Here is a 13,903-nt window from a genome sequence, read left to right as displayed (position 1 = left end):
TAGCTATCATCTATCTATCCATCTATCTATCTATCTATCTATCTATCTATCTATCCATTCATCCATTCATTTATTTACAAATTTATTGAGACTGAGTATTGACTAGTTTGGCCCTAAGCCAGACTTCCTTGATTTGAATCTTGTCTCTTTTAAGACCAATTGGCCCTGGGCAAAAATAGGAAAAAAACTAGAATTCATTTCACTAAGTTATTGTGAATACATGTGAAGTACTTAGAATAGTGACATAGTAAAGCATGTATTAAATTAATATTAGCTATTAGTACTTTAAAACTGACCAGACATCAACCTCAGGATCCAGGTTCCTTTGTTCAGTCAATAACACAATCCTAGTCTACACCGTAAACATCCCTAATGGTACAAGTCTTCTTCCCATCACCTCCTGTACAAGGTACTTCCAGTAGGACAATGCCCAGAGGTCAGGACCAAGTATAGGAATGTGAGCCTGATTGTGTTGCTTTCTATGACTGAGTGTATGTTTCTGATCACCTTCTGCAACTATTGAACGGTTTGACCATGTGTCGTCTGGGGTTCTTCATTTCATCATTCACATTGATTGTCTGCCTGTGTTCATTGAGATTGGGTGAAGCCATGCTTATGGAAAGGCTGGGGAACGGACTCCTGTGTTTCCTTTTGGAGGAGCCAATCCCTCCATCACCAACTGAGTGTGCCACAAGGTGGAGCCTTCAAAGAAGGACGCCTGAGTCTAACAATCAAGGTGTGAAACTGGGCTGAAACTGGCAGACAGACTCACAGCTGTGCTGCTGAATCACAGCAGGTTCCTTTCTTCGGTTCTTTTGCATATATTCACTCACGTGTTTAGTGGAATAGAACATCTAGCAATTTATATGCAACACTTCAACGAGACGAATCCTAGATCAGCGCAGATTGTAAAATACAGAAGATGATCAGAGCCCAGGAAAACTAATATTTGGGAGGTGATCAAGGTAACCGAACACAAGTCTAAACCATGATCCAATCCCTGCCAGCTGTGAAATGCTCCTTACGTTCCAGGGGTCTGCCTAAGCAGAACGAGCCTACTTGCTGGCTAGGCCTCCTGCGGCCCGTCCACACCCAGCGCCATCTCACCATTGTTGCAGCGGGCACCCGGACAGCACATGCCGTCTCTGTGGCAGCGCTTCTTTTTCCTTCGACACACCATGCAGGCCGACGATCCTTGGTGGGGACTGTGGCAGTATCTCCCCACCTCACATTCCTTGTCACTGCTGCAGGGGTAGGCCTGGCACGAAAGGGAACAACATCAAAAGCAAAGATTAGACCTGGTAACGCTTAGGAAAACTACTGCAGCAAACCACGATGGAAAATAAATCACAGTGTGTCCTCTCCAAAGGAAAGACACCATTGCAATAATGCTCCACGTAGTGACACTGACATAAGTGAGGACCGTATAAATATAAACTGTCGATGGTTACAAAGATAAAGTTGACACTATTCACATATTTTCATGGACACACTTTGAAGTTAGGATTTAGACTTTGCATTATTGGGAGGCTCAGAAACAGTCGTAGTTGTTGTCTTGTCACTGATTTAAGGTGTAAATGAACAGCCCAGCCATTCTGTTGTTCATCTGCTAAACTAGGATGAAGGAAGGTTAAACAAAACCACAAAGGCCGTGCCAGAAGCTAAAACACATCTCCTGCCCAATTATGGAACAAATATTTTAAGAGTGACTCTTCACAATTCCTGCCTCTGAGGAGCAAGGAGGGGAACCACTTCCAGAACGGTTTGAGGCAATGAACTATTTGGCATGAAGAAATCAAGGAGCGGAGTCCTTGTTCCAAACTCGGCGATGAGCAGCAGCAGAGTTCTGAGTGGCCAGAGAGATGCTGAGGTCCAATCACATGGTCATGTTCTCAGGAGACAAAAAAGCAGACTCCTTGAGTACAAAAATAGCCCAACAGGCTGTCGCATCTTCAATTTACACAGAAGGGACTTCCTTTGATACAATTCTCTACCAGGTGTACGTTCAGAAGGCTACGTACGTGTGTCATACATTATCTCCAAAAATAAAAGTATATTCTCTAGTTTTGTACTCCTTGCCTCTTGGAAGTTATTGGAACACTTAAAATGCCCCTATTTTCAGAGACTGAGAACTGAACTGCTGAAATGTCACACATCAAACATAATCCGATTTTGAGGCACTTTGACAGGGATACTTATTTGTGAGTCTTTTATTTTGCCTTCTATAGTTCCTTTTTTCCCCCTGACTTTCAGAGTAATGCATGGTTATCTATTTAATCAAAATATACAAAAAATAAAAAGAAGTTATGTAGTTGTTTTTAAGCAAGCAAAAATGATGTGAAGATAAAACTATGTGATAAATTTTTGTGACTCAAATCATTAGTGTGGTTTGAGTGTTTTACTCTTGAAATGAGGTTTGCGGGCCTGTGTGAGCACCGATTGTTCCTTCCCCTTTTCTTTCTCCCTTTCTGTTTCTTCCACTGCCCTTGCCTTCCCTCCCCCCATATGTTGTACACATTCAGCCCTCACGTGTTTTCCATTTAGATCTGATCATCTTCATTTAGAAAGGGGAAATAAATATGAAGTTGATGTATGAGTCTGAAAACTTTACATGCTGTTCTATGGGAAAAAATATACTTTCAGCATCGTTACAGAAAGAAAATAGAAAAACCACAGACTTCACATTGAAAGTGCTTTTGAAGGATTGCACAGTGGCGATGTTTAATGCCTGCATTATAATTGGAGCCAGATAAAGCTATAAAGTGAATTTTCATATTATCGTCTCATTCTGGACCTCCATCATTAGGTTTAAGAGAAAATGAGGTTGAATTCAGAGTATTAGGCTGTTTTTCAAGAATCCAAGACTGATGAAAACATGTCCCGCCTTGCCATACTCCTTCCCCCAAGCACTTCACTCTTTTCATATTTAAACCCATTAATTTTGAATGAAATACAATTCACATGTTTCTGATTCATTAACATTTATTTCATCGAATTGTTTTGCAAGAAACATTTGATGTCTTACAAGTTTTTTTGCTTCCTCAAAAATAGAACAAGTTCTTTCAATGGAAATAAACACGTGCCACCTAAAACATCATGTGCAATTTACAACTCAGACAACAAATCTTCAAGGATTCTGAATATAGAATGATACTTTATTCCATTCCTAAAAAAAGTGGTTTATAGGCTAGAAAGTAAGTTCTTTGCTAAAAGCAGCAGTTCATTTATGCGGAAAATTGTGGAAGGCACATCATCATCTTCCCATTCTCAGTTGGTGGGAAATGGAAAATATTGAAATGGAAAATACTTGAAATGGGAAATATTTGATGCAGATGTTATCACAACAAGTAATATGTGCAGTAGTCCTTTATTTGAATGGAATATGATAAAATTCTCAATTTTTTCAGAGGGAAGCTCATTTGTCTAAGAGAGAAAATATAAGAGAGGATGTGTATTGTGGAGTTTTATTATGCTCCAACATATCTTTCAATTGGCTTAGAATAGAAATGATACAAGCAGAAAAAGTATGCAGGAAATATTTTTTAACGGAAGGTTATTGTTAATGTGAACTTGTACTTCGAATGGAATCCCACAACATAATATTAAGAGGAATTCTTGGACAATTAAAAAAATAAATTTTAATAATTGAAATGCAAAGTTATACTACACTGCTTCTAGTATGCTTATGAAACACTTGGCTCCAATAAACAGCCTTTATATATGAATAAAATCAACAAAGGATGAGACAAATTGATGGAAGCAGGTTTTAGGGAAAGCAAGAGATATTCGGGGGCATGCCTCGCCTTCTGAAATCGATGTCCCCCAGCAAGGAACTACTCAGCCAGAAAACTTCCCTTGGCACAACCATTAGCAAGGAAACAGAGAACATAAGAAAATATGGGTCTGACCCACAAATAGCAATTCTAGTGTTTTCAGCCTAATGCAATATTTTTCAGTAAAGAGTTTTAAACGAGGCATTTTCAACTCAAGTGTGAGGGCTCTGGGGCTTGGTATTGGGTTTTTTCCTACATTAACTCCTTTAACGTTTCTGGAAATGGTCTCATAGTAGATGAGAAAGGGAGAGAGCCAGTGATGGGAGCGAGAGAGAGGGAGAGAGAGAGAGAAAGAGAGAGAGAAGTACTTGGTTAAATAGTTATGGAGGATCCTGAAGAAGTGATGATGTGGCAATTAACAGACCATTGAAGGGAATTATACACATTAATAAAAGTGCCATCCAGAAACTGTCCCATGGAAGACCTTTATTTTCCATTTACTCTGGCCTCCAAAGGCTATTCCTGATCCCATCTGATGATGGTTTTGTGAGAAACAAAAAGTGAATTTGAGTACCATAGTCTAAGTTTCCGTCTAACACACACAATGATACGTTTCCCTGGTACTTATTTTATAAACCAATAAGAAGACTGATTTTTTTTTACTTGCTATGGAAATGATTAATTGTGCATTTTGATGGCTCTTCACTGACTTGGCTCCAGGCGAATAGTCTGAGGAACAGCGATAGTCTGTGTGGAAGCCTGGGAGTGAAGGGAAACCACCAGGGAGAGACCCTAGTACCCAGCCCGCCCTGAAATGCCCCCAAACGGAACCAGAAACCCAGCTGCATGAGCATCCTGGGCTCCTCGCCTTCGTGCAGTCACAGCTAGGAGATGAATTCATCTGAGACATGAAATAACAGCAGACGATGGGCCATAAGTTAAGAATATGTGAGAGCCATCCATGATCAGGCCGAAAAACAAAGAAGTTGTGCCCAATCCCTTCTAGGCTAAAAATAGAGTGATTTCCATGAATAGCAGCGCCAGTTATCATTACAACCATGACGCGAACTAAAAAAAGAGTGAACACATTGGACACAGCTTGAAAATAAAGTCTATCAGAAGTTAGCATTTCTTTTTAGTATAAAGGATTTTTTTTTTAAGTCCATTTACTCTGTCCTAATTTGGAATCATTATTTAAAATTTTAGCAGCGAAGTGAAGAGAGGTTAAGTAACTTCTGCAAATAAGTCACATGTGCCCAGCGGCAGAGGACTCGGGGATCCGGAGCCCCGGCTGGCTCCCAGGCCTCTCTACGAGGTGTTGAGGAGCATGTAAGAGTGACGGTAACGCACTCACAGGGAAGGTGACTGCGTCGTGACCTCCGTACTGATTATAGAGATTAGAAAAATAAACTTGGCCTCTTCTCTTTCTGGAAGCCTCCAACTACCAGCAGCACGTCCTGCTGCAGCCACTGGAAGGACAGACGCCAGCAGAAAACACTGACAAGACTGAAAACAGCATTTTCTCATTCAGTTTCTGGACCACACTTCTATGTCCACTTCAACTCAGTGTAGCCAGAGTTATAAGCAAAAGTCCATCATGAAAATCATGATAATTAAATAATATTCTCGTGAACAAAATAAAAGGAAATATTATTGCATCTTATAGGAACTGAGTCTTTTTATTTTTTCAATTATTCTCAAAACTGCAGGGAGAAAAGACCCATTAATTCGAGACTTAGATTTAGGGTAGACTTATTCTTTTTTTTTCAGTTGCTGCCCATGCCTTTGAACACGCAAATGCAACCATGAAGTAATTAGATTCCTAAGAGTAAAGAAAGGAGAAAAAGTGTTTCTTGTACTGACTGCTGAATAGACCTTTGGCCACACTAAATCCTTAGTTTAACTCCCAAGTTTTCAAAATAATGACATCGTTCCTGTTTAATGATGGGGCGAGCGGAAGTGGGGGGCAGAAGAGGGAAATGCCCCAAAGTGTTCATGTGGGATGGCCACCCATCCGGATTCTTGCAAGACCAGGCTGGTTTTGTTGTTGTTGTTTTAATAGGGACAATCCTTTGTCCCCGCCAGCACTGTTTGTAACGATCTCAGAAGGTTTCTGGAGCCAAAAAAACGTCATCAACTGGGTGGGCAGGAGAAAGCCTGCAGGGGGAGGACCCAGCTGTGGGAATGGAAAACATTTGGAGGGAGTGGACAGAGGGAGGTGGCAGCTAAGGGCTGGGGACTGGAACATGTCCGGGGTCTCAGAGAGAGCACAGCAGAAGGTTGGCAATTACATGTGGGAAACCAGATCAGACTGGCTTCTCCTGTGTCCCCAGAGAAAAGATTAATTTCCCTCGTCATGACATTCCACACGACAGATCTATATTCTGATGAACATGCGAGGCATGCTACCCTTTCAGGTGGTTGTTTCAAAATCATACACTAAAACTGCAAGTGTGGGAGGTGTGGGGACACAGAACTCAGTCTGATCAACGCGGAGTTCTACACTGCACGCCGAGGGCTGTGCAATCCGAGCCTTTCCTCTGTCCACAGTTTCCTCCGGGGGGTAAGGTTGTACTAGAGGCATCTCTGAGGATCCTGAACATAAAGCCAGGAGGATTGAGCTATATTAAATTTGAGGGGAAAAGTTCAGATATTTTGTGATGTTCTGCATGTGTGCCACTGGTTCATTAAGGCAGCTGCTTTGTTACTCCTTCAATATTCAATAATTATTTATTCAGCATTTATTTATTGAACATCAGCTATGATCCAGACACTTGCAACTAGCTCAGTGATCTGCAAATATTTGTCTGTTACCCCTAAAGTAATTTTGAAAAACATATAGCCTCTCATACATTTGACAGGTAAAATCTTTCAGCATGTTTAAATTGGTTTTGTTAATATGATACATATTAGAAATTTTATAAGATGAAGTTCATAGTAATTTGCCATGATTCAATAAAATAGATTTACCGACCATATTGATCAATGCATGGTGACCCTAAAAAAAATCACAACATATCTATTGATAGGTATTTTTACTTGAAAAAATTAGATAGTCTTAGAAGACATTGAGTTAAATTTTAAAATATACAAACCATCGCAACTATTTTGGATGTTTTGTATCCAGAACTTTATTAACTGGGGCCAAGCTTCACTTTTAAAGAATTAGTGCTAAGAGAATTACTGTGTTTATCATGCTCTGATCAACCATTAAAAATATCTTTGTCAGGGGCCTGGCCTGGTGGCGTAGTGGTTAAGTTCACGCACTCCACTTCAGCAGCCTTGGGTTCATGGGTCAGATCCTAGACACGGACTTAGCACCACTCATCAAGCCATGCTGTGGTGGCATCCCACAGAAAATAGAGCAAGATGGACAGAGATGTTAGCTCAGCAAAAATCTTCCTCAAGCTAAAAAAGGAAGATTGGCAACAGATGTTGGCTCAGGGCCTATCTTACTCACACACACAAAAAAAAATTAAAGAAAAAAATATCTTTGTTAAAACCAATAGGCCAAGTTCTACTTTAGTTTGTCATCCAAAAAAGGTTTTTCTACCTCTGGTTAATGCAGTATATCAAGATTTGGAATGCATGACAGTTTTGCCGTTTTTTCCACGTAAAATGGCAAAAGACTTATTGTAAACACAGGCATATTCCCAGATAATCTTAAGAAAAAGAATCATGGAAGTCCAAGATCTGGAGATTGATTGCCTTAAAACAATTCATGCTGTACACACCGTGAAACCTGTACCTTTTACACATATCCATTTTAAGGCTAAATTTGTTAGACATTTGGTTTTTGATATAAAAGTGCAGAGTTGAGAGAATTTCTGCTAATACTGCCTGGATTATAAATTAGGAATGATGGATTTCTGCCAGTGGTCCATTAACCTTCCCAGTGTTCTCAGAAAGCCTCACTCACGTCCCAAGAAACAATAATTCTGTGCAATGAAGACAAGGTCCTCTCTAACTTGGGCTGTTCCACCCTGTTCTCTGCATGTCGTTAAGCAGAAAGGAGATTCCAGGGAATTCTCAACTTTGAACATGGACCAAATTCTCAACTGTAACCTGAGTATTACTGCTAATGATCACGGAGTGAATGAGGAGAGCTAACACTTCCTAAGTGGTCTCAGCACCCAGAGAAATCTAAACCATGTAGTTTACCTGGCTTCCTATTTTTGCTTTTTTTTGACCCATTTCCCCCCAGTTTGGAATATACAGGACAAAACCCTGCTATCCCTCTCAAAAAGCAGCATCGTAGGACTGCTTGGGCAGCAGTGGTTGGAGCCCTTTATACTCTGTATATGGTTATAAAGCCCTTTATAATCCTGCGATTGCTTGAGTTGAACTGTCCTAACCAAAATGGAGGAAGAAACTATACAATTTCAAGTTTTCTTCCAAATCCAGGATTGAATGTCTGTAATATCAAATTTTCACTCTAGCCCTACAAATTTGCCTGAACTTTATGACCTCAGAAGGGTGATGTGGAAGGAAGAATTTTGGAGTTAGACTGCAATTGGAATATACCTTCACAATTAATTTCTTGGTACAAGTTACTTAACTGAGTTTGTTTCCTCCTTGATAAGATGCACATAATTTCTACTGTCAGCAGCGTTTGTCTACTTATCTAATCTTAAAAGTCTCACAGGGTTTTTTAAAAAAATACTTCTTTGCAGGCTCCTTCTCATAGAAACTCTAATTCTATAGGACTGGAAGTTGTCCAAGAATTCATATTTTCAATAATACCATTCTGGTGACCATATGATAAGGTAAGACAGGGAAACACTGCTCTACAGAATTGTTGCAAAGATTAGACATGCCTCCTATACATACATCATACAGAAAAGGTCTGGGCCTCATGAGATACGGACTCAATATTATCTCTCAGGTAGACATGGGTCTAAGTGGGATGTAGTTCCCTGACATCAACATGAGTCTAGGTGAGAGACTCACTGACAACAACAACTCTTTCCAGAAGGGTTCACCTGGACTCCCAGCACTTAGCCACTGTGCTTAGGGGTGGGCTGAGAGTTTCTAACACTATATGAAAAAGTAAAGTAACACATAGCAAACACATCAGTGCACTTTGGGAGAAACACAGGGTGGACTCAGAGCTGTCAACACACCCATGATGGCTGGATTGCTCACAGCCTCATGTGGTGTACACCTGTGTCTTGTTGGCAACACACAGCTTTGCTGTGTTCTTTGCATCTTGTATCCTGTGGGTCTTTTCATAACAAGTACTCTTCCTCCCCATATCAAGTATGATAAATAGATGAAGTGTGTTTTTATTATTTTCTATTTTTTGTATGACATCAAATTTCCCTTTTCAATGAAAAGCACATTTAAAATTCAAGTATTGATGACCAGGTAGATATGAAAACATAACACACTTTCAAACTGCTGTTTAGAAAAGACCTTCTTTATGATCATAGAATAGGACAATGTTGATATATTTTTCTGTGCCCAAATGTAAACACTTGTGAATTTTAAATGTTGTATGAATTTGAGTCATTTTTCACTTATCATGGGTTTAGAAATGAGGATACGAGAGTCCTGTGAAGATGTATGTGTGTGTGTATATATATGTTTGTGTTTGTGCATGTAGACACGCATGTACATAAGTTATCTTGTGCTATCTTGGGAAGTATGCTCAAGAAATGTGTAACAGAATTCACCCATGGGAAGGTAGACAGGGTTATTGAGAACAGAGAAAAGAAGAAAGTTTAGTTTCCATGTAAACTCTTTTAAACATTTTATAATTTGAATTGGGTGTGTGTATTATCTATTAAAATTAATAAAATTTTGAAAAGAACTAATACTACGAGATTCAGAGTGAAATTTCGGATTCTTTCTAATTGTGCCTCGTGGCTTTCACATTGGGAAGGCTTGGAAGAGCTTGGCTTTCCTAGAGCCAGGGCTCCTTAGAAGAGTTTCAAGAATCCAGGCTGAAGTTTCTTGGTTAAAAATTTTCTTTTTGTTTCATAAAATGTCACCTATTAGCAGAATCAGACTATCAATGCAATATTCAAATTTTATATATATAAACAATCCATTTTTCCAACAGTTATTTCATTGAGCTAATGTTTATTGTTGGCTGATTTCATCTGGTATAGAACATGAAAACCTTATGCTTCTCTTATCTCATTTAATTCTCTTTCATTTCCTCTGGGAATGAGGCGAGTCTAATAGTCAAATAGCCACTCGCCACATTCTATTCTGATTTTGAGGAAACAGTTGATGGAAGCCTATAAATTGAAAAGATTGCTCTTTTATGGCCGGGAAGATGGAAAAAAGCACAGAAAACTATAATCCTCAAAATTCATTTGCAGTGAGAAGACAATTTCTGTTTAAGAACTACTTTAAGCCTTGTATAAATATTGCTGGAAAATATAAAATGTTATCATTCAAATTTAGAGTCACAAACAGGAAGGCAGACAGCGTTTTCTCCCTCCAGATGTGCTGGGAGGAGAAGCAATGATTTGAGAAGCATGGCCCAAAACGATTACCCAGAGGGTTGGAGCTAGCGGTCTACTCAATAGCGATAGCCACAAAGATTGAATCGACAAAGAAACCTTTTGACTAAATAGTAGGATGAAGAGTTCTAACACAGAACTCTGCCTAAATAACTCATCTATTTCTGCCTCTGCCAGTTGGAGGGAAAAAAACAGTAAGTCTGTGAAGAGTCTTGGATTAGAATCATTATGATATTCTATGCTACTGAGATATGGAGCGACTGGGATGCAAGTTGTATGTGCAGCAGGATGAAGGACTTCAACTCCTGAGCTATGGATCAGCCAGCTTGTCTGTTACTAAGAGAAAGGAATGGAAGTTATCTCACATAATCAGCTGTTTTACCAACCTTATTCTTTCCCATTTCCCAGCTTGAATCCTTCTCTAGGTATCTCAAGCTGATATTTATATAACCTGTAAAATAGGTAAGGATCTGTGCTCCATGCCTGTGTTTCATTTTTATTTTTTTGGACTGTTCAGTTGATAAGGCAGATCTCACCTAGAAATGCACGCAAAGAGCACTCTTAGTACATTTATATTGTCATTTCTGGGTTCCAAAGACCAGGACAAACTATGTTTGAGAGAGTCTCTAACATAATGATAGGGTTAAAGCTCCTGGTGGAAGAGGTGCCTAACTTCCTGAAAGATGAAACTGCAAAAGCCAAGGACTCATTTATTTCACCTGCATTTACAAGACGAGGGTTGAAAAGCCCCATAGTGGAGAGTATTTTTATTTTTAATGTCTGATAATAGCAATAATATGACTGTATGTTGTTTATTAAAATAAAAGATTTTTCAAAAAAATAATCAGTATCCCAATACACATGTGATCTTACTTCTCAGCCTCCTCCTCCCATGAACCAATTTAAATTCTTATTGTATGGAAGAAGGAAGGTAAAGTGAGCACGTAAGGACAAAGGAAATGTCCATCTAGCGAACAATGTGGCATAGAGAAAGACGTCTCTCATTGGCTTATAATCTACTTCTATCAAAAAAATTCAACTTAAATGCTTTGCTAGAGGATTGGAAAAAGAGGAAATTATGAGTCAGATGACGGATCCTTTGTGTGTGTGACCCTCATTTTCAAATCTCAGCCTCAGAAATGCGTACATCTTGTGATGGCCTAATGTGTTAGTAATCCCAAAGAAAATACATTAAAGACGTTGGTTCCCCCACGCCATCCACATCCCAGTACATCTGCTTTGATGTATTGACCAGCACATTCTCAATAGTGCAAGAGAGGTCAGATGATTTGTTACTAGATGAAAAAAATGAAATCATGTCTGCAGGCTTAAGACACCTCCCCTCCATCCCATTGGTCCTCCCAGACTGTGCAAAGAATATGCTCCTCTGTATTTCTGCTGTTTCTTTTCTCAGCCCTTGTTCGTTACTAAGGATCCCCCGATGTACTGGCATTGGGCTCTTTTTTAACACCTCTGTGTCTGGCCTCACATTCCAGCAGAATTTGCAGCAAATGTGGGGCTTTAAAATGTGATATGGGAGAGTGCTGGAGGGAAAGAGAAATGGGGTGGAGCCAAGAAAGCAAGGACCCCGGTGATTTGGGTAGATATGTCCCACCTCAACACAACTCAAGTGCTATCTTGATTAATAGGAAATTTAGACAACAAATTGAACAAAATTCATTAGCCAAGTGGTTAATAGAGACTTTACACAATCTCTAATCCTATGTTTTTTTCAAATTTTTTCCCCTCATGTCCAACAGTAAAGTGTTTCTAGAACTACATTTGGCATGCTATCTGAAATCTATCCTGTTTGTTTTTGTTCGTTTTAACCAAAGAAGGCATCCATGTTACAGTAGAGATGACCAGAAAGCATGTCTGTTCTTAGCATGGGCTGTGATCCCCGTGTACTGCCCCTGCACTTGCATTATACACCCAGCTACATGGGGCTACCTGCACATCCCTCAGTCCGCCACTCTCCCTCATGACTATGCAGGTGCAAAGAGTTTCCTCTGCTGGGAACACCTTTCCGCCATTCTCTTCATCATCAGAATAATTCCAAGTCATCATGCAGAGATTACACCCAGTAACTTCACGTTTGGGAAAACTTCGGGCTGGCTCCCCACTCCCAGCTCTCACTCTTCCTCTTTAACCCACACTCTGCTGACATCTCATGCTTATCTCTACCATGATATAGACCATGCCCCGTTGAATTCTTCATCTGCCTTCTCTATGGTCTTTGATCATAGAAATCACCTTCCATCTCTGTATCCTCAGTAGTCACATAATGCCTGCAGTAATTTAGCATTCCACATTTTGTCTAGTAATGAATTAATGAATGAGATTTTGTTGCAACAGTAGTTGGAAATTTGTACCATTGAACTGACAAAAATGCTGCATAAGTACCCAACAGAATATGGTAAAAAGAAAGAACTTGAAAATTAAGAGGTGATTTTGGATATATTTTGCAATTGATTCTAAAAAATCAGCCAAGTGCTACATACACTGTCTGTAACCTACAACTACATAGCTAGTGACATCATATGTGCTCAAGAAGAAAGGAGGCTGGTTGATGAGGAATTTTCCAGCCAGCAACTCGACTGCGAGTGTTGCATGTTGAGCCTCCGATCCACACTTTCAAGCGCTATCATCAGTCCTTTACATTACGTTCCTACAGCTGACGTTTTTCACATATAAATGATCTAAGGTGAAAAGTGGGCTCTGCCACAGCCATTCGCAGCAATGTCTCTGTGTTTCTCCTCTTTCCTAATTGTCCTCAGGGACTTGGTTCAGCCTACTGGTGGGGAAGAGCTATGACACTGGGTACTTGTGAGGATCAGATGAAGCTGGTGACACTCCATCCTGAATACTTCTGTCTAATGTTTTTTTGGCTTTGTATCTCAATATTATTCTCATTGGTGGATCACATCTGATAGTGTTCCTAGTTAACCTCCACCAGTATGAGGTGTTATTGCAAAGAAGCAAGAAGTAACTCATGATGGCTTCCTTTAAACATCTTGAGAGGACGTCAATGGAATACCAAGGGGATTCAACTTCTTGATACACCTTAGTCTCAGCAATATAGCAACCAGTACATAACACACGTAGTTTTTCCAAGTCTTGCCTCCTGGAACACCACACCAAATCATTTATTTGATGTCTGACTTGCTTATGATCCTAAACAAACTGAGTTAAACAAGGTTTTCACCAGCCATGTTAAATTACTTAAATTTCACTGGCGTGTCAATTTTTACCAAAAAATGTGGACAGTGCTTCTAGGTTTTGAACCAAATTCATTTTACGTCACGTCTGTGATTCTTGTACTCACCTATCCAACACCCCTCAACATGCCCACACATCAGAATTTCAGAGACACCCATATGTTTTTCAGGCCCCACTCTCAAATTTGAGAACTTAAATGACTATTCAGCCTAAGCTGGATTGATATTTGGTATTTGTAGAAAGATAATATGAGCCTGTTGCCTGGGCAAAGAGGCAAGAAATAAGAACACTACCTTCTAGATCAAATTTCCTAAGCTACATGTTTTGAGTCCAGGCAGGGATGTCACTGTGTGTTTGAACAGGTTAGGTCTCCCTCGGACTCCTGCACAGTGTAGCTGCATGGGCTGGAGAGCAGAGTGGCTGGATCCCCTTGTTCTG

General features: G+C 39.9%; 1 protein-coding gene across 1 annotated transcript in view; it reads right to left on the bottom strand.

The window, feature by feature from the left end:
• DKK2 (dickkopf WNT signaling pathway inhibitor 2) overlaps positions 1 to 13,903 on the bottom strand; it is a 94,288-nt gene that overhangs the window by 4,961 nt on the left and 75,424 nt on the right. Inside the window, exon 2 of the mRNA XM_008512809.2 lies at positions 1,108 to 1,258. Within this exon, the coding sequence (XP_008511031.1) occupies positions 1,108 to 1,258 (151 nt within the window). The remainder of the gene's footprint in view (positions 1 to 1,107; positions 1,259 to 13,903) is intronic.

This window comes from Equus przewalskii, chromosome 2 (assembly GCF_037783145.1).
Source record: "Equus przewalskii isolate Varuska chromosome 2, EquPr2, whole genome shotgun sequence".
Taxonomy (NCBI): Eukaryota; Metazoa; Chordata; class Mammalia; order Perissodactyla; family Equidae; genus Equus; species Equus przewalskii.
The sequence above is the reverse complement of the archived record's forward strand: the minus strand, read 5'-3'. Positions and strand labels throughout refer to the sequence as shown.